The sequence below is a fragment of the Tubulanus polymorphus genome, chromosome 2, assembly GCF_964204645.1.
Source record: "Tubulanus polymorphus chromosome 2, tnTubPoly1.2, whole genome shotgun sequence".
Taxonomy (NCBI): Eukaryota; Metazoa; Nemertea; class Palaeonemertea; order Tubulaniformes; family Tubulanidae; genus Tubulanus; species Tubulanus polymorphus.
Genome location: NC_134026.1, coordinates 1,035,555 through 1,057,035, shown reverse-complemented (window position 1 = coordinate 1,057,035; position 21,481 = coordinate 1,035,555). Strand labels below are relative to the sequence as shown.

The 21,481-nt window shown below is 40.2% G+C and overlaps 1 protein-coding gene across 1 annotated transcript; it reads left to right on the top strand.

Moving 5' to 3' along the window:
* The first annotated feature begins 8,685 nt into the window (after window positions 1-8,685).
* Window positions 8,686-14,010, top strand: LOC141900878 (uncharacterized). Its single transcript, XM_074787932.1, has one exon. It carries the CDS (start codon window positions 8,686-8,688, stop codon window positions 14,008-14,010), a length of 5,325 nt encoding a protein of 1,774 aa, XP_074644033.1.
* Window positions 14,011-21,481: the final 7,471 nt, after the last annotated feature.

Below are 21,481 nucleotides of genomic sequence, written 5' to 3'. Positions count from 1 at the left end.
TCCTAGTTCTTAAAGGTCAATAGCGCCCCGTCACAGAAGAAGAACACCTCTTTCCTGCTAGTTGCGCTACAAAACCGACAATCTACATTTCTAATTGAAATAGTGCAATGACTTGCTTGGCCACATATAGCGAAATTCTCATGAATTCTTAATCCACACTTAACAGGTTTCATGCCGCACAATGATGACAATCTTAATTTCCTTGTCATCTCGCCCACTTCCCTACTGTACGTCCTTATTCAATGTGACATTTTTAATTAATGTAAACGAATACTAAAGATTTTTTTACTAAGAAATTAAGAATTGGATGAACCGCTGGTTTTTTTGCCTCTGCTGATCGACGAGCTGTCAATATGTAAAGATGATTAATGAATATGCAATACTTTGGCAAAATAACGTCTTGATTTTCAACAGAGATTCTTGATCTGGAATCTAATCGTTGCATTATGATCGATCATCGTTTAGTATTTGCTCGATTTTCGGACCTGGAAATGCATGAGATGCCGCTCGAATGCGGACGGATCTTTTCAACCCATCAAACGTCTAAGTATGGTTTCGTATTTCAGCGCTTGTTCTCACACGGTATTCGTGGTCAGAATGAATGAATTCGGTGACATTTGGCCGCTTCAGACGGTTTTATTCGCCGTATCGTTCTGCCAGTAACAAATTGGTCAGCCACACAGTTTCCAGTTGGTTTCTAACAGTCTATGCGTGATGAATTGTGGCGAGTCTGATTTTCCTCAACGGTGCGCAGACTGATCGTAAATTAATCAAAATATTCTCGGCCATGTTTGGCCATTTCTTCTCAGTTGTGGCGAGTAGATGAAGTGGAATGACGAGGAAGAAGCGAATAGTTTTCTGTTCGTCTGCGAGTTTAAACTGACGTATCGAATTGACAGATTCGGATTCGAACTTTTTCTCGATACTGAAACATAAATATTTAAGTCTGTTAAAACAAAAATTAAGACGTCATACTACTCATGTTCAGACAGTTTTTGCTGCTGAACAGACACAACCTTCAGTCTGGTAAATCTTTTTTCTTAGACAATTTCTCTCGCTGGAATTACATCAGGCCGCAAAGAAATGCTGTCTTTGCTCATCTTCGTACCGGATATAGACGATATCATATTGAAATCTCGTTGATTTGTTCTCAACCCGACAAAATATCATCGACCAAATCATGTTACAGCGTTCCATGTACAGTGAGTAAGACATGGTCCTGAACGATTTGCTGGGTCATAAACTGGTTATAAACCGAATAATGATCCGCATGAGAATTCGACGCGTCTTGGGCTAATGCCTCTTGACGTCTTGCATATTACTTCACCCAGGGAAGTTGTTTTTCGCCTCTCATACAGATCACATTGCTCCGTTTAAGACCTTCGTAAATACCAAGGAGGTAAGAGGGAACGTAAACCTCACATACCTCGGAAAAATTGGGACCAGCAAAATCGATCCGAGGTAAGAGAAGTCCGAGCAAACGATAGGAAAATACGTTCGGATGTCATAAAAATTGTGTAATTTTTGTTCGGGTCAAAAGTCCGAGTTTGCCATGGTCCAGTGCGCCGTGGTTTACTGTATACACACGGAGTGAAGAATAATATTGATCCAAACCATTATCTGTACAGATGATTCAATCGGAAATTGGAATTTAACGATAAGTTGATGTGAAACCTATCTGAAGCGATCCTGATATACCTTAGTGTGTCTTTAGCGGATGTTGTGTCTCGTGAAACTGACGGTTCTAAATTACGACTTAGGAGGCAGGTTATAATTTCCTGATGGTATATCATTGGGTTCGTACGTGAGGTCACAACTTTTAATAAATCAAAACAAATCTGCGAAGTACGCCGCTGTAAGCTCGATGATGTCGGGCTCATATCGTTGACTTGTTTTCACGGATAATCCATAATGAGAATCGTTCTATTGATTTATGTTGATTCTGTTTTGCGGCGCTTCATTCTCGATCGTATCGATGTTATTTTATGATGACTGATCGCGCGTTCTGTGTGAACAGTTTGAACAAACAACAAATTGATGTATATACCGTATCGTAATAACACGGGATTTATCAAATATTCTTTTAAAAATCATCGTAGAATCTGAACATATCTATAATTCTTAATGCACGCATTTTAAACGGTTCGTGGCCGACTTCGAAATTTCCAATATTGTTAGTATAAATGTTGTATCTGCACGAAAAAAGAAACAAACATAAAATGTCCCGCCTTGTTTGTATATCTGTTTAATTCTCACTCGATATTTCTCGAGTTTAATTGTTGTGATAATGCACTTTTCTTTTTATATTGTATTTTTCATTTCATATTTTCTTTCCATATTGTACTATGTTTTTTTACGTCATATTTTGTATGAAACTGTATTTCTTTGTTAAACAGATAAATATGCTCTGTAACATTAAAGTATGATAGAGTAAATTTGAATTGACGATTGGTTCGATAACTACGTTGAGTTTGACTACTTCGAAGATAATTGTTCATTTTATATCCTGAAGCACCACAAACATGAATCTAATCAGGGGTAATAAAATCACCCATTGTACAAGAATTCATGTATCCACCCATTGTATCCAAATATATATGTTTATTCACCTTAAGCATTTAGTTTCTATTTTTATATAGGTTTGGAGTTGCGCCCTGAAACCCATACATCGAGTTCTAGTTCAATCGTTAAATCGTGGTATTTATCAAAAGAAGATGCAGCGATGATGTACATTCATCTATCGGCAAACTAGATTTACATCCGCGATCCTCCCTTACTTTACAAGCTGTTATATCATCAACGATAACTGATTGAATTTATCTGATCGAACGTCGAGAAAGATCTACACGCATTTATAACATCATTTACGTAATAATGTCTTGTTGGAAACTCGGGAGTTTTATATTCTCGTCTCTTATTGCAGAACGACGCGTCATCTGTGTGTGAATTAACGTAATAAGATCGCGATAGAAAAAAAACGCGTTTCTTGATATTTATGTTCTTAGAAACTTCCAGGCGAGACGCAGACGACGAGACGCAGACAAGACGCTCCGGAGCGAATAGAGTTACAGCTGCTGTGTTGTATCCCATTCATAAAATGCGTAATTTATTGATAAACAGTACGATAAGATCGTGACTAAAAAAGTCCTTCCATGTTTTTCTCCTAATCACGCGGTGGGACTTAGCAAGTATCTATTCGATCATAAAATCAGGTAGAAAATACAAATACATTGATACGCTAGATTTTGATTTCAATTTACTTTAAATGACTGTGGGCAGATATTCAAGTATAGACTATGAGAAACAAATAGTATGAGAAAGGTCAGTTTGAAGATCCGTTATAGGCCTCTCTGGAGAAATAGTTTTTCTAACATTACCAGGTCCTTATGTTCTTTTTCAACATGTGAACTGCAAGAAAGTGTATCACATTTAGTTATTTCACTTTTACCATAAATAACTCACAGTCTTGGTTGGGGAATAATATTTTTCATTTCGGTTAGATTCACACGTTACCCTTAAATACATAAATGTTAAACGCAAGAAAGCTACGTCAGTAAATTCATCATATTGACCGATATCTTGAAATAACATATATTTGAAACCATGTCGAGTATAATGCAATATGAATAGAATATATACTACTGTTATTGTGTTCAACTGAAGTTAATCAATTCCATGTATGAAGCGTTGTACATTACAAATCCAATTAACGTATAACATGATATTATGTCGTTGTTCTTGTAGTATTCAGATTAAAAGAATGACGGGTATAAGTGGATTATAGCTGCGATATTTCAACCGTATGAATTATTTACAATATTGAATCTAGGAAATGATCGTCGTCACGTGTGTCTAATCCTAATGAATACGACTCTGTCATCAAAGAGGAGAAACTCCGAGGCGAATTCGACATCGTGATCGCGTCCGGGGATATCTTCAACAGCGCGGGCGCGCAGATGAAAATTACTGGATTAAATTGAATTTATTTCGTTCTGCGTGTGGTTAGATGTAACAGTGTTACTGTTACGAGATAACTTGTGTTTGAACAGCGTGGCTGAGATGTATTAGAATTTAGAATGTATTTGTTGTCGGATTGTTTGCTCTAGTAGCAATACTGAAGTAACAAATCCGTCAAATGCATTCAATACAAGTCAAATCATCGACGGGAACAACTTTATTTCTAGATCGTTACTTGTTTATCAATCGATCTGTTTTAGAGTGTAATGGATTTCTGTGATATGTTTGAACATGGACTCCAAAGATTCTATGGTTTGAACAGAGTTATAGAATTACTGATTTAGCGCTCGACTCCCCTAACCGAAAAAAACTAAATGCATATCCTATACCAGAATTTATGATATCATTATTAGTAAAACAGTCCAAACATGTAATTCTATGTGATTAGTTTTCGAAGATTTATCAAAATGAAGCTACAACGTATTAGTCACCAGCCATCACCAAGATGAATGAATGACCTATCCACCTGATGATGGGGTGATGATACGTATCTCCTAGGATGAAAAGTTACCTAAGTTTTAGCCTAACCTAACCCTAACCCCTACACTGCTGACGATGTAAATTATCATCCCTGGATATATCGAACGCCCTGATAATGATGGCTGACTCGCACGTATTAAAGTGTCTTATTCGAGTATTAACAATTGTTGTTTGTTATGAAGGTAATAAAAGCAAATGTCAACATTCGCTCTCTCTTTCGTGTTACATGACGTGATGGGCGTTGAATAATTAGCGTTGAACTAGATATAACTCAACAGTCAAACTTATCCTAAAACAGTGGTGGTACTAATGTAGTGCGCCGAATCCTTGATGAGAGTCATTATATACGCCCGTGTCATATTGAAATGACGCGCCCGCCTTAATATTGCGTTATGAAATCTACGTCAACTCTTTGAAATCAATATTGCATCAAAATTACTGTTTCAGATGATTGTTATCAAAGACATTGAAATCCCGTGGGATGTTCACCTTCACATGATACAATATAACGCCCTTATAAACCAGACCAACATTTATCTTACATGCATGGAGATTTGATACGTCCAAAAATTAATCCCACTAGACACATCAGAAGAAATACATCTCATTTAGCCAAGGTCGAATAGGGTGTCATCAGGAATATCACATAAATGATCATCCTAGATTATAATGAATGATTGAAATAAGAAAGACAAAGTGCATTCCAATGAAATTGTTTGGTTTATTCATAGTCCATGGTTTATTCCAGTTTCATTAGTTCTAGTTTATTATGAACAGATAAAATTGAGTCTTTTGTGATTATAACTGGATTATAATTAGAAATGAAGCTGGCGCCGTGTGTAATTGAAGTATTAATTTCAGTTAAAAAATTCATTTCGCTCCACTTTCTAGTGAATAATATGTCTGAGCCCCAGATATGTCGTCTGAGATATCATTCACGGAATCAACAAGATTGTGATCCTCATTCCACTAACGACTCGTTAGAAATTGTTCTAGTTTATGTGATTGTGATTTCATATTTGATGTGGCATATTTCGTGTTAGGTTCAAGAAGAGTTGCTGTGTTAAATCCGTGGCATTGACGCTGTTTTTAGTATTACACCAACACCAGTGTTAGTATTGGTGTAATGGTATCAATGGTGTTGGTGTAAGTACAGTTTTACCCGTTTAGCCAAACTGCTTGGAGAAAAAAAGGAAGATGTAAGAAATATTTTCTTGGAATGGCACAAAAGTATTCGTATCATACGTTTGTTTTTAGAATGAAGTACCAACCTTGAAATCGGCCTGGTGTTGACGGCGTTAATGTTAACATCTACAAAAATAACTAATTGAAATCAACACCATTGTGTTAGGTGTCCTAGTGAGTGTGAGAACACCTAACTTCAATTATACTTAATATATAGAATAAGATAATACGAACACCGAGTGTTAACGCCAAGCATTTTATTTTCAGTGTTTCAAACACGGAATATGAAATCACTCAATTACATATAATAAGATCATGCGGCGTGAAGAAACTGCAGATCTAAGCATTTATTGAAATATGACTCATTTACGTAAATCTAGTTCTGTCCGCTGCATCTATCACTAGAGTCAGTTATTCATAATTCATCATCTGATAATATTGCAAAAAATGATTTCATCAGATTTCATCGTCTTGACTCAAATTCTAATCGACAAAATGATACGTCCTTCATATATATTTCTGATACTATTTGCCCCACTACTCAAATATGAAGGGGCTTTTCATTTTATCCGATCAAGTTAGATGGATCCAACTATGATATACTCATAAGAAGATGAACAGTCAACAAGGAATATCATAACCAGTTTTGTCTCGTTTTTCGAGTACATCATAAGTATCGTCTTAGCATTTCTTGATGTAAAGCTTTAGTACTTATACGACTGATCGATTACAAATAGCTTTTTCTCGTCATCGATTCTATCGACCAAAAAGAGGTATATATTTTATACACGTATGGGATTGAATGTTTTATTTGGTTGCTGCTGCTGTCGGGGTCCCTGCATATTCCCGTCGCTACCGGGACTTCATCAGATAATTGTCAATTCTTGTTCGTCGAGTCGTCGTTCGTAACGAGTCAATTATGACGTATTCTCGAGCACGTTCGACGACAATGCTTTCCCACTTCAGCGGAAATGATTTACTAATTTTCATTGGGAAATTTTCGACAAAGTTGCACGGAAATCTCTCGATTGAAATTATTTCTAACAAGCTCGTAGTTGACAAAACACTTCAGATAGAATGAGGTGTCCAAACACCGACCAGAGCAACTGGTAATCACCGAGGAAATGATTTTGCCTAAACGTCGAGTTGGACGACCATTAAGATATCTCAGATTACTTGGTAATTGATGTTTGATGAACGTCGTATCTAAGAGTGTATGCGGCTACCATAACATCGACGTAATAAAAAAGACCGTCCGTCTTTTTTTCAAATGGACACTTTCACCGATCTCACAGTCTCCAAATCCCTGTGTGCAATGTAGACTCATTAGACATCCCCGTGTGCCTATTTACTTGATCCCATAGTCAGTGGTTGAGTATGATAGATTGGTTTGTTATGTTGGTTTTTTGTTATTGAGGGGCTTCTTGTTGTATAAACGGAAACATCAAAACCATGTCGGCTGTCATTGCAAATACATTTACAACAATAATCATAAATTCGTTGTTAATCTAATGGAGGGTCTCTTAGAAATCCTCGCTTCCTGGCAGCTTTTGTTTACCAGGATTGCTTCAATAAACTCTCTACTGTAATACCAGATGAGTGGAATGTATTTTCTGGTAATAGCTTTTGAATGTAGTTTGTGTAGTCGTTCTATAATCATCCCGGTGCCCGTGGTAGTCGGCACGCACTAGCCGTTTGCTTTCAGTCCAAGCGCTTTGTTTGCATCATTATTTCGAGGCATCGGTTGAGGCCATGATTGGATTTGGATTCATGAGTTTTTACGCCGACTGGGTTTGATTATCAGATCTTGTATCAGACCTGTTTACTTTTCATTATGAAACCGTGCAAGGTTTCAAAAGCGATAATAGGAAAACGCGCCCTGTTTTAGCAAGGAATCGATGAGTTCTTTTAATGAATATTTCCATTCTTTATCCACATTATCAAAATATGTATAAAAAAAGATGTTATAAGGATTCAAATCCACTATAACGTCTTAAACTGAATCGTATAACGATCTTACGACGTGTGCGTCATTTTCAGCTGTCCATGACCTGGTGCTTGACGCCCTATATGGACGCTGTGACGTATGTCACTCGCCACAATTTCTATTAAGCATTTCGGTCATGGTTCTAAGACCTCATATGATTTCTTCTTCATTGACTCAGCCTGGCTTGATGATACTCAAAGTGGATATAACGGGTAGATATAATCTACAACACGAGATTTATTAAACGATTCTGAAGTAGTGTTGTTTAAGTGCAAACCGGGATCAAAATTCCAATATATTGTCTTCACTGTGTAGGGAAATAAAACAAATCATTTCGCCATTTCTCACATGACCCACACATTAATGGCGAAATATTATCATATGTCTCTCCTTCAGTTATCATTAGTACTTAATGAAACATATCTATCATCTATCAACGAGCTCCGGTCTAAAAACTAGTTCTAATTTGCAAAGAGCGAAATTTTCTAAGATGCAATCATTTTTCAGTAAATAGATGTGGAATGTTTAGTTATTTACCCTCTACCTCTTCTCCCCTCTCTCCCTCTCTCCTCTCCCCTCTCTCTCTCTCTCTATCCCTCCCCATCCTCTATCTCCATCCCTCTCCCTCCCCTCTCTCTCCTCCCCTCCTCTCTCTCCACCCCTCCATCCCATCTCTCTCTCTCCATCCCTCTTCCTCCCTCTCTCCCTCTCTCCTCTCCCCTCTCTCCCTCTCTCTATCCCTCCCCATTGTCGAGAACAGGATGTTTATGTAAATATGTCAGTAACCATATAGTGTTTACTCCCACTTAGCCTATGTAGCGAATCATCATATATATTAGCATGCGCATGTGCAGTCGGGACAGGTGGTTAGCCTGTGTGTTACCGAAATAAACGAGTATCTTATGATCTGTAGACTGAACCCGTCGTGTTTTTAGTCTTTCTCTTCTTTTATCTCCGAACCTGGTCTTCTTTGTGACTCGCAACGCCACATTGGTGCCGTGACCAGGATCAGCCGAATGGAGGATACTCAACTGAACCGGTCGACAATCACACGAACTGCAATCAGGCAGAAAGTTGATGATCTCGTCGTGAAATCGTCAACAATCGTCGAAGATTTTCGAACGACCGAAGACGATGTAGATTTACTAAATATCTACATCGAGCAGATCACAGAAAAGTTAAGTCGACTAGAGAAGCTAGACTCGACGATCGAGGACCTAACTCCTTTAACGCATCTTTCAGACACGATTCAAGAAGCAGAGGACTTCAGATCTAGCGTCATCGAAAAACGCGGCCGAATAATCCGATTTGTAGAAAAGGCGAAGCACACAACGCAACCTCATAATTCTTCGATGAACAATTCCGGTGCTTCTGTGACGCCATTTCGCCCGAACAAGGTAAATCTACCTAAACTTACGCTCGCCAAATTCGACGGCGATTTACTCAAATGGCAGGAATTCATAGACGGATTCAATTCAGCGGTCAACGACGACCCGAATCTCGACGACGTCGTTAAGTTCCAATACTTACGCGCACAACTTAACGGCGAAGCTTACAGAACGATCGAGGGTCTGGCCCTCACCGCGTCGAATTATGCGAACGCACTTCAAGTACTGATAAAAAGGTATGGGCAACCGCAAATCATTATCAGTGCATATATGCGAGCGTTATGGGAACTTTCGCGACCGACAGAAGACATGCAGAGTCTGATGGAATTTTCGGACAAACTGGAAACATATATCCGAGGACTAAGTGCACTCGGAAAAAACGAAGATAGCTACGGAGATTTGTTGACTCCGATTATCTTAGATAAACTGCCTGGGATGATACGACGACAGATAACGAGGGATAATAACGGCGCGAATTGGAGTCTCCAGTCGTTGCGAGATGCCCTTTCGAGAGAGATAACAGCGTTCCAGGCAGGAGTTTCAGTGTACCCAGAAACTGCTCACCTGGGTACCACGTCAGCGTTCCACGTGGGCAATGCGATCAAGAGAAAACCATTAAAATGTACATTTTGTAAAGGGACACATTTCGCGTCAGATTGTGTTCTTGTAACCGAACCAGAGAAACGCCTGGATATCGTTAAACGAGATAAACTTTGTTATAATTGCATGGGCACTCATCGTTCTCGGGACTGTAAATCCAAGAACACATGTAAAAAGTGCAGAGGGAAACATCACACGTTACTATGTGGTTCCTCCCTTACAGAAACGCGCGAGATTTCTACGAAAGATCGACCACAAAACGGAAGCAGAAGCGATTCTCACGATATAAAAACTGTTCATCAAACGTATGCCGGCGCCCAACAACCACGACCAGATGGGCCCATACTTCTTAAAACAGCTGTGGCGGAGATTTTTTCGCCATCAACTTCCGCTAATAACCGCTCGAATGGTCGTAAGATAAACATTTTACTGGACGAAGGCAGCCATAGATCGTTTATCACGACGCGAATTTCTGTCAGCTTAAATCTCCCACATCTGGGCCAAGAGGAAATCAATCTAGCGACGTTCGGAGAACAACTGGCCGGTCGGCGATTACTTCAAAGAACGAACTTTAACATCGCGTCATCAGAGGGTTCACCGATACTAATTGAAGCCCTCGTGATACCGACCATCTCCACGCCAATCAGCAATCTTGTAAACAATAAAGTTTTGGATCTTCCGCATCTGCGAAACCTAACTCTAGCGGAACAGCCATCATCAATAACCGGCGACTTTGATATCGATGTATTAATTGGCGCCGATTACTACTGGTCTATAGTCGGCGATAATACCGTGAAGGGCTACGGCCCGACTGCCGTTTCATCACGTATAGGGTATCTCTTATCAGGGCCCATACCGAGCCACACCTTACTCACCGGAGTAAGGAATTCAACCGTTCTCAACGTATCTTGTGTGAGAAATATGGATCTCAATTCGCACCGCGGAGAGGAAGTCTCATTACAATCGTTTTGGGACTTAGAAACGATCGGCATCAAAGATGACGCTTCTTTGATAAAAAACCGTGGACTTGCTTATTCGGACTATATTAAAACCCATCTAACTGTTGATAGCGATGGACGCTATACTGCGAAACTACCTTGGAAAGAAAGCCACGCCCCCTTGCCGGACAACAGACACGTGGCCGAAGCACGGACTCGCAGTATGATACGCCGTTTATCCGCAGAAATGAGAACCGTATACGATGCAATAATTGAAGAACAACTGTCGCGTGATTTCATAGAGGATGTAACACATGACATCTCTAGTATCGGACACTATTTACCCCACCGAGGAGTAAAAAAGGACTCTACTACCACGCCCCTCAGAATCGTTTTCGACTGCAGTTGTAGAGTCGGAAGCGAACCGTCGTTGAATGATTGCTTGGAAACTGGACCCCCGCTCCTAAACGATTTGGTATCTATATTGTTGCGATTTCGATTGTACTCTACAGGAATATCTACCGATATCGAAAAGGCATTTTTACAAATAAGACTCCACGAACACGATCGGAAGTATACCAAATTCTTGTGGTTAACCGACCCGAATGATCCAGAAAGCGATTTCAAAGTACTTCAGTTTAAAAGTATCCTGTTCGGAGCGGTCTCGAGCCCGTTTGTTCTTAACGCCACTGTCAAATCCCACTTAGCCAATTACGATTGCGAAACCGCGGGGAAATTGGCCGAAAACATATACGTGGATAATATCGTCACTGGAGTAACATCTGAGGACAAAGCGATAAACTTTTATGCACAATCAAACGAAATAATGAATTCTGCAGGCTTGGCCCTCAGAGCGTGGGCAACTAATTGCCAGAGACTGCGTAATTTGGCGAGCTCGGATGGAGTAGCCGAGTCGAAACCCATCGCGAACGTCCTCGGGATCCGATGGGACACTCATAACGACACCCTTAGCATCAAGGTAGATGACGGAACGTCCGATCTGGTGACAAAACGTGAGGTAGTTAGCGCGGCGTCGAAGTTATATGATCCGCTTGGTTTTCTGGCCCCCGTACAGGTCAGGGCTAAGATGTACATCCAGGAACTCTGGAAACTTAATCTAGGCTGGGACGACCCAGTACAGGACGAATCAATGCGAGAAAAATGGTTCTCGATTCGGAATGATTTGTCACGTGCGTCAGAAATTGTGTTATCAAGGAAATACTTAAGTCAACCGCAAACCCAGAATTATGAAATACACGTGTTTGCTGATAGTAGCAAAGCAGCATTTGGAGCTGTGGTTTATTTACGAAACCAGCATGATACATCGTTTGTTATGTCTAAGACACGTGTCGCACCAGTAAAGGAATTAACTATTCCACGACTGGAATTACTTGCTGCTTTGACCGGTTCGAAGCTTATCGATTATGTAACTGAATCGCTCGGTTCCGAAATCGCTATAACCAAAAAAGTGCTTTGGAGCGATAGTCAGATTGTGCTTTGTTGGTTGAACTCCGATCGAAAGTTACCAGTATTCGTCAGCAACCGCGTGAAACAGATTAAATCTATCAAAATTGACGAGTACCGTTACTGCCCGACGTCTGATAATCCGGCAGACATACTGTCGCGTGGAATCGACTCCGAGAAACTACGGCATTCTAATTTGTGGTGGTTTGGCCCCGAATGGCTGAAACATGGCGACTGGCCCGTGGATAAATTATACGCTGACACTAGCACAGTTAATATCCTCCACATCAACGATCCTCAACCCGGGCAGGTTGAAGACGCGGAGGACGAACGGATTGGTTTGGTAGAATTAATCGACATTGAACGATTCATAGAGTTGGGATCATTATTACGTGTCACCGCTTACGTTTTCTTGTTTGTCGCGAAACTTCAACGCCAGACAGATCGGTCCGCCGCGGATCTGACGCCGAATGATATAGCCCGAGCTAGAACGGCGTGGATTAAAGCTGTGCAAAATGCTAATTATTCGAATGAAATTTTCGTGCTGCAGGGTTATCATGCAAAATCGCGAGCGCCCCTGACAAAACAGCTACGGTTGTTTATTGGCGATGATAGTTTGTTGAGAGTTGGAGGGAGACTCCATAACGCCCCGATTGATTATGGCGCGAAATTCCCAATATTACTTCCCCCGAAAGGGCGATTTACCGAGTTAACTGTGATTGATGCTCACGCGAGAGCACTTCATTTGGGTACAGAATCAACGATTAACCGTATTCGACAAACGTATTGGATTCAAAGTATCAGGAAAATCGTTAAATCTCTGTTGCGAAAATGTTACAATTGCAAAATCATTAGTGGTCAGCCATACCCACTACCGGACCCTGCACCGTTGCAGAAGAGCAGGCTGACAGATGCCCCTCCCTTTACCGTAACGGGAGTGGATTTCACCGGACATTTGTTCGTGAGAGATAACAACAGAGAAGCGAAAGCGTATATTATCTTGTTTACATGTGCGAACACACGTGCCGTTCATCTCGAGGTTGTTTCTGATATGTCGTGTGCCACATTTCTTCTCGCCTTCCGACGTTTCGCCGCACGTCGATCCTTACCCCAAAAGTTGATAAGTGATAATGGATCGGCATTCGTGGCCGCGGCGGGAGAAATAAAGAAGCTTCTCGATATTCATTCGGTTCGAAAATACATGCTCGAGAAAAATGTTGAATGGGTATTTATACCAAAGGCCGCCCCATGGCATGGTGGCTTTTGGGAACGTTTAGTTGGACTTACGAAACAAGTTCTGAAACGTGTTTTAGTCCGCGCATACATATCGATGTCTGAACTTATTACGCTCGTCGCGGAAATCGAAATGGTGATCAACAACCGCCCGCTTACGTATTTGTCCGATGACGTAACTGATCCAGAACCGCTAACACCATCGCACCTCCTTCACGGACGAGTTATGTCGAATCTACCGCACCTATCTGATACCGATGCTATCAGTGATCCGGAGTATGGTGTTTCGATAAACACACAAAACCTCCAGAAACGCGCACAAAGAGTGATGGAACTCTTCGAACATTTTCGGTCTCGTTGGACCAACGAATACGTTATTGCGCTACGTGAACGACATCTGTCCATGCGAAATAATGGCAGAACAAGCGAGATTCGATCAGGAGACGTTGTACTCGTACACGACGACCAAAAACGTAGAATTAACTGGAAGCTTGCGATCGTAACGAAACTGAACTACGGGAACGACGGCGCAGTTCGTTCAGCAGAAATTAGAATGGGCACTACAAATACTAGCCGACCTATAAATAAACTGTTCCCGCTTGAAATTAACACCGATATGAACTTTAAAGAGCCTGGCCCCGTTATAGCCTCCGATCCGCGACCCGTGCGAAACGCAGCGCGAAAGGCTCGTGCAAAAATCGTCGAATGTTTGAAATAGTTGCATAATAGTTACTATCAATGCCTGAATTTACTATTTAATCGTATTTTGAATTAACGTTTAGTTGTTTATTGATTTCCATAAGCTTTATTTACTTAATCCATTGTAATGATTAGTCATATATCTCTCCGTTCTTACTCTTTATTTGTTTACCTTTGTCGCCCCGGAGAAATGTCGAGAACAGGATGTTTATGTAAATATGTCAGTAACCATATAGTGTTTACTCCCACTTAGCCTATGTAGCGAATCATCATATATATTAGCATGCGCATGTGCAGTCGGGACAGGTGGTTAGCCTGTGTGTTACCGAAATAAACGAGTATCTTATGATCTGTAGACTGAACCCGTCGTGTTTTTAGTCTTTCTCTTCTTTTATCTCCGAACCTGGTCTTCTTTGTGACTCGCAACGCCACACCCATCCTCTATCTCCATCCCTCTCCCTCCCTCTCTCTCTCCTCCCCCTCCTCTCTCTCCACCCCCTCCATCCCCTCTCTCTCTCCATCCCTCTTCCTCCCTCTCTCTATCCATCCCCCTTCTTTCTCTCCATCCCTCCCCTCTCTCTCCATCCCTCTTCCCCCTCCCTCTCCATCCCTCTCCCTCCCCTCTCTCTCTCCATCCCTCCCCTCCCCTCTCTCTCCATCCCTCTCCCTCCGTTGAAATCCCCCTGTTTTCATACGTCAAACTGCTGTAGCGAGGGGAAAGCAGATTTCAGTCGGATGCATTATCTCATTAAGATACATTTCAAGCTTCAATTATTCAGAGATGGATCCTTTCTGTCTGTAGAGAAGCACAATGTCACGTCGCTCTGTCTATCACTTTCAATCATCACACGTGTTTTCTACAGATTCGAGTGCGTACTTCTGGACACTTGAAAGTCTCCGATTTCAAGACGTAGAAAATGGTAAGAGATACTTCCGCGAACGCTCGTTGTATCATATTCAAACAGATTAGATATTGACATTAATAAGATTAAGGATTTTCATCTTCAAATCTTCGGTGAAAAGCGCAACCAGCAGACTAAAAGATCGATGCACAATTTATTAATCCATCACTCGTATTCAAAACCATTAAGACTGTGAGGCAATCTAAAAGCGATTTTCATTCGGAGCTTCGTACGTGCATAGACTGTAAGTTTACTGCGGCGCCGTCGTACGCAGGAAATTTTATCAATCAAAATAGCAGCGTGATTGATAAATCATCGTCAGAATCAGATACAAAAAAAAATCTGTTCATTAATTCCTGATTCGATCGGGCCGCGCGGAGCGGGCAGGTCTTTTCTTCCCGACGACTTTCGTAGAGGACGTTCAACTCCTCGGCGGTGGTATGTGTGGTGTGGACGGTGTATGTGGCTGCGTGATTAGATTGTCGCCAGGTTATTCGTACCAATAATTACTTGAAGATGGAATCGGCTGAAACCGATGCATCATGATATTTGAACGTCACGCGGCCAATATTGGTTAACGTGTCAACAGGTCGAACAGGTTTGATTAATGACACTCGCTTGAGGAGTTTCGTCGTAAAAACTAATTTGATGTTTAAGACTTAACGTTTTTGATGCCTTGCGTACGAGTCGTTTCTCAAGAACCGATAACTTTTAATGTAAATGCTTATTTGTTCAGCTGTTTGATTCCGAAATGCAAAAGTATGACTAATTACAATTTACGCAGTGTACAATGTGATAATATCTGTGGTAGGCGCTCGTTAGAAGTAGATGTATAACTTGTGTAGAAATATTGTAAATGCTTGTAGAATCGAACATTACTGTAAACAAAGTCAATTACAATTACGATTACAATTAGTTTATTTACTCCACAATTATACAATTGCACAGAGAACACAATTATTTTACAATATACATTCCAACATATAACATTAGAAATGTATTAAACATTTGCGTATATACAACGCCAGTTTTTTAAGGGTTTGGCAATTCGAGTTAAACAAATCATACAACTTTACGTTATTGGGGAATCTCCAATAACGCTCCGGGATATATCTAGCTCTGGATTCCTGGAAGTACGGGCAGACGAGTAAAAAGTGATATTCATCCCCCACTGCCTCTAAATCACACTTTTGGCACAGCCTATTGGCACGGGCAATTCCATCATCTATACATCCATTCTCTTCTGCTTGATTTACCTCGTTATGAATCGATCGATTTGAACTTTCTTTCATTTTCAGAACTTTCTACGAATAAATCGAATAATGTTTATATAACCAGCAGGAATTATGTAATGTGATAATTTTTTGATCCACCTCTGCTCAGGGAGAAAAAGTTTAAATGATCATCAACCATTCTACGTATTTCATTTTCAATCAAAGAGTACATAACAGCATCACTAGACGACTGAAAATAGACGACGTCTTTTTTCAGTAGTTTTGCAAATCAAATCAGACGTAAAGTATTTTCCGTTCATTTATTTTACGACACGAAATCACATTTGCCAATAAGATTCCTCGGGGGCAAGAGCAGTCAATACTTACCTAAGTCCCCTATTGATCCGCACTCTAAGACGCCGGAATATGCCTTTCGAAAGAGGCAGTAGGCAATTCGAATCTACTCGACCGAGCGCCCAGTAAGCGGGCTTATTGAATGGTTATTGAACGGAGCCCCGGGCGAAAGGAAAGACAAACAAAAAAAGTCCCAACCGTCTAACAAATAACATATGCGATGCATCGTCTAATCTGAAAAGTGTCATGGGAAAAAATGCGGACATCATCCAGAAGGTGACGTATGGCTGTTGTGAGACATTCTATTGACATCATTTCAGTTTTCCGACCACATTCGACGCGCGGATGAGTTTACTGACCCTTAAACATTTCTTCCAACGGCGTCGGCCAAAAAACATGCAGGATTAGGTTAGGATAAAACAGGACCGAAATGATATAGCTGTAAATTCATTACAGTTGGCTGCGGCAGTACGGCGACAGCAGCTGTCGAGAGGAGAGAATTCTGTTTGATATCCTCAAGCGACTTATTACACAGTGAATCGTTTGTTTGATATTTCACCATTTGACGGATATTCCCTGCTTTAGTTAATCATGCTGTTTTGTCAAATCCCATACAACTCTGAGACGAAGATTAACTTGAATTCTCGATCGGTTGATCATTTTGATGTCGCGTCGGCAAAAACCTATCTAATTGCGTACGGCTTAACTGGAATTTTATGTTTCACGAGTTGTAAAACGTCCCTAAAATGTAAAACATGTTTACCACGCGGAGACTGATTTTCAATTCAAAAACTCTACATTCGTAGTGGTTTTAAAAGGAAACAACGAAGTCAATGCGTTATTAGTACAACGAAAGTAGATGTACTTCAATGTGCGCTATTGTATCACAAGAATGTCAAATATGACACTGTTTAATACGTACTTCACTGATTTCTTTCTCAGCGGCTTTCGTCGCATTTTTCCCGTAATTTGATAAGGCTTCCATTACCCGAAAGAATTTAGAGTATTATGTAAAAAGCATTGAATGCTATGACAGTACGTACATTTAGCATATCACCCGACTTCTCGATCGAACACAACAGATTGCCGCGAAGCCATCGTGAAATAATAATCGTTAGAAATTATCTTGTAGTTCATTCATTCCAAACAGAACCACGACAACAGACAACGATATTTCTTATATCTATATCTCTGAAAATAACGCTGTTAAGCAAAATATGATAACTACTGATTCAATTAATTACTAATTCAACTTAGATCTGCTGGAAGATATTTGATTTCAATGTCCTGAAGACGGAAAATGCTTCGAGGCGACGAAACCGAGTAAATATACCTACCCCATCAACTTGATATTTTAGTTTTTTTTTTTTCAATATGTAATTTTGTATTAAATTATTTTGTTAAAATTTGTAATTTTGATTATCTGTCATACAAGTGTAGTAGGTAGACACTTTGATAAAGAATAAACTACTACCATCAACTACTACTACGATGAATTTTGTTATTTCACCATAAATTAGTTTACGGCTCAAATTACAACGTATTTGACTATTACTCATTGCCTATTACTAATTACCTCTACTCTCCGTATCGCTTCAAAGTATTTGTTTAATTAATAAGAAAGAAATATCTTGATCACTAATGCGCGGATGCTGATCGACATGCAAAACACACACTTCCGGTTGGCAGGATGAACAGAACGTATTCGTGTGCGCCTTCATTTTCACGCCATTACCCGTCACGTGACCCTCGACGAATACGCGACTGATCGAGTCCCGAATAACCGCGGCGCATGTGATGATTAATTATCACTTATTTAAAACTCGAAATTACACGGTAACGATATCCGGTCCTTTATAAGGGATATCGGAGATGAATTGTTGAATTGTTGCAGTCAGGCAATACACAGATTTATCAATCACTCCCGGTCCCTCATCTACCGCGCGTGTCCGTTATAGTAAATTGATGTTATCTACAATCACAAATTGATCATGTCGGATATTTTTCGTGGAATGTTTTCTTTTATGGCATGTTATGTTAGCAGGATGATGAAGTTGGGCTTTTTTAGGAGACCACACATTAAACCTACCGCCGGAATCTCAGTTTTACTATACAGATCTACGCATATATTTTAACCCCTCTCCCCGGTTTCGCTCCAGGCAGGTGAGGTGAGTTCGTAAGGGATTCGAATCAGATCAAATCAAATCAAATAAAATCAAATCTACCAATCAAATGAATAAGACGGACGACCATTAAACCATTTTTTGGTCAAAAATCGACAGGGAATTTTGAATGAATAAATGCAGTTGTTTTCATTGTGATATTTAGATACAAAGAAAATGCTTCTTCGCTCGAGGTTGATTTTCGCTTTTCGTAGTTAGTCAACTAACTAATAACCGAACGCACTATAGTTAGTTCGTGTCAGCCATCAATTTTAAAACAACCGAGCTCATCCCGTGGTCGACCATTTCCAGACTGTTGTTTCGACTGATCTACAGTTAATTGAGGGGGATTGATATATTTAGGGCACCTTTTCGGATTAATAGAGACATCCCGACGAAGGAAGAAATGAAAAGGAATCCAGGAAATATCAATATTCAAGGGTATTCTTAGGTCATTTCTAGACATTCCAAACAAAATTTTGATCATGAATCATGACACAGAAGCCGGATGGATAAAAGAAAATCTTGTCATTTCTTAGAGGAGACCAGACCCTTGCGCCCCCCCTGAATTCACCTTTATCACATTCTCTTCGTAGCATTTTCTTGACACTTAATATCCACGCTTAAAAAAAAAAGAAATATTGAAACCTACCACCACCCGACCGCACTCGACCGACACGTCGACGGAGAGTAATTAGATTGCCAGCCTCATCAGATTTTCAAGATGTGTTAATAAACTGGTGTAATAGCTGCGCGGCACAATCTGTATTTGAAATGAAGTGATTTATAGCGCTTCCCCGCAGAGCGCCGCGGAAACCTGAATTGTAATTAAGAATCTGTTCTAAGATCCTAACTCTGAAGTCTAATGACAACACCTGCTCGTTTTTATTATTCACGGACAAAATGTTCGACAGAGAATCTGTGTAATCACCTAATTCTGTCTAGTTGGCGGTGACATTGAAGTGAAAGGCGATTTGGTAAGTAAAATCTGAACATTCTGGAAGCCAGTTTCAGCCTGATATTTTCTTCTGTTACCGATTTCTCAAAAACTTGATAATGGACAGAATCTACGCCAAAACTAACGGCTATCTCCTGTTACAAGATCCGAAATCGCGTCCAAAAAGCAAAAAATTTCGCCAAAGATTTCACGAGAAAGACGCGAGTTGTTTACATGAGATGACCACACAGTTCCGGCGACGCTGCGATCTATAACACAGCAGGGATTAGTTAAGAAAAATCCAAGTAGTATCAGATTACGTCGATACAAAAAATCTACTACGCGGCTTTAGGAAGGTGTAAAAACTTCAGCGGTCCAGCGTCATCGCTTTTATCCAGGGGAAATCGGTTTTAACCGTCACGACGAGTCTTGCGACTAAGCATAAAAAGTTTTTTTATCATCGTGTAACTTTGAATGCGTCTATTATTCGAGAACACGTTTATTTCAGGTGTTTTTCGTCATTTTCAACTCCTATCTACCTGTCTCTCCTGCCTCCTCCTCCTTCTCATTAGGCGATCGCGTGCACCAGCGCTTAAATTTCCACAAACATGCGAGCTCATAATACGAGAAAATTGAAAACGCTGTGGATCGTTTTATTATTGATAATCTCAAGATGAGAATATCAGCTGCCTGATGTTTCCGCTACAGCCGAATTCACCTCATGTCACGTCGAAAATTCATTATTTCAAAAATGAGTTTAGACGGCCCCTGTTTGCCCGGTGTAATAGAACCGGTGATGTTGGTTCTCGGATTTCTGAAGAGGTGTGACGGTTCGTGAGTTGTTCGCGTTTGAGTTATGTGTTTTACGCATTTGTTGAATCGATTTAATGGCACTTCGTGAATGAAATGAAAATTTCTCGACAAATGTTGATTTTGAATCATCACGAAGAATCGTGTTGATACGATCGAGTATTGCGACCTCCGTATTTCTTAAAAGCTATTAATCTCAAGTTTGTTTCCGGATATTAAAATGGCTTTTAAACCAACGCGGATCGTATTTCAAAGATTTTGCGACTGAAGAACAATCTTTAAATATTCGAAATTATTTCCAAAAGACAATGAAAATTCGAGTTAGTCTATACTGATTTGATACCAATTCATTTTTGCGACATCTTTTCATTTTCAATATAACAAATTGTAAATTCTTCAATTTCTGGACCCTGTTCGACAACTTTGGGCAAAATTATTCTTATTCTAACTCAAAACTTTTGAACTTGTTCCTTGTTCCTGGAGGTCTTGTTTAGTAAGAGAACTGTGTAGGAAATGCTGTAATTCGATAAGGGTTCGTTAGTCGTGTAAATGAACTCGTGATGGGTATCAGCAGTTGCACGAAAGGCCAGAAAATCAAGCGTTTCGGGTAGAAATCTTTGGGCAAACAAAAAAAATAGTGCAGGTGGATTCGTCACGTCAATTAAGCAAATGGGATCTGTCTGGAAACTACTAGATACGGTGTGTAACAAGCATCCGGGAATGCGATGTTTTCCAATCAACGCTTGTGGTCACAAGACGAGAGAATGCTTGGAGAGATTTTTGCATCAGGAAACGAAATGTCAGTAGTAGACATCGCTCGTGATAATAAATATGAAACCTGTTCTTACACGCGAGCCAGCTTTCGGTAGATGTAACGTTTAAAATGTAATAGAAATGATGAATGATATAAACTATTGTCACCTCTTTCGTTGTTTAATTAGTTGTATAATGCGTTTACAGTTCGTTCCAAATTTCTTTTTGAAGATGAGAGGAATTTCGACATACGTACATGTTAGGAGTCACTCCTGGCTCTTCCTTTTTTCAACGCTAAAGATTCATTGTGGAAGCCAGTTAAAAGCATTAGTTTGACACGTCTGGACATTTCATTTCC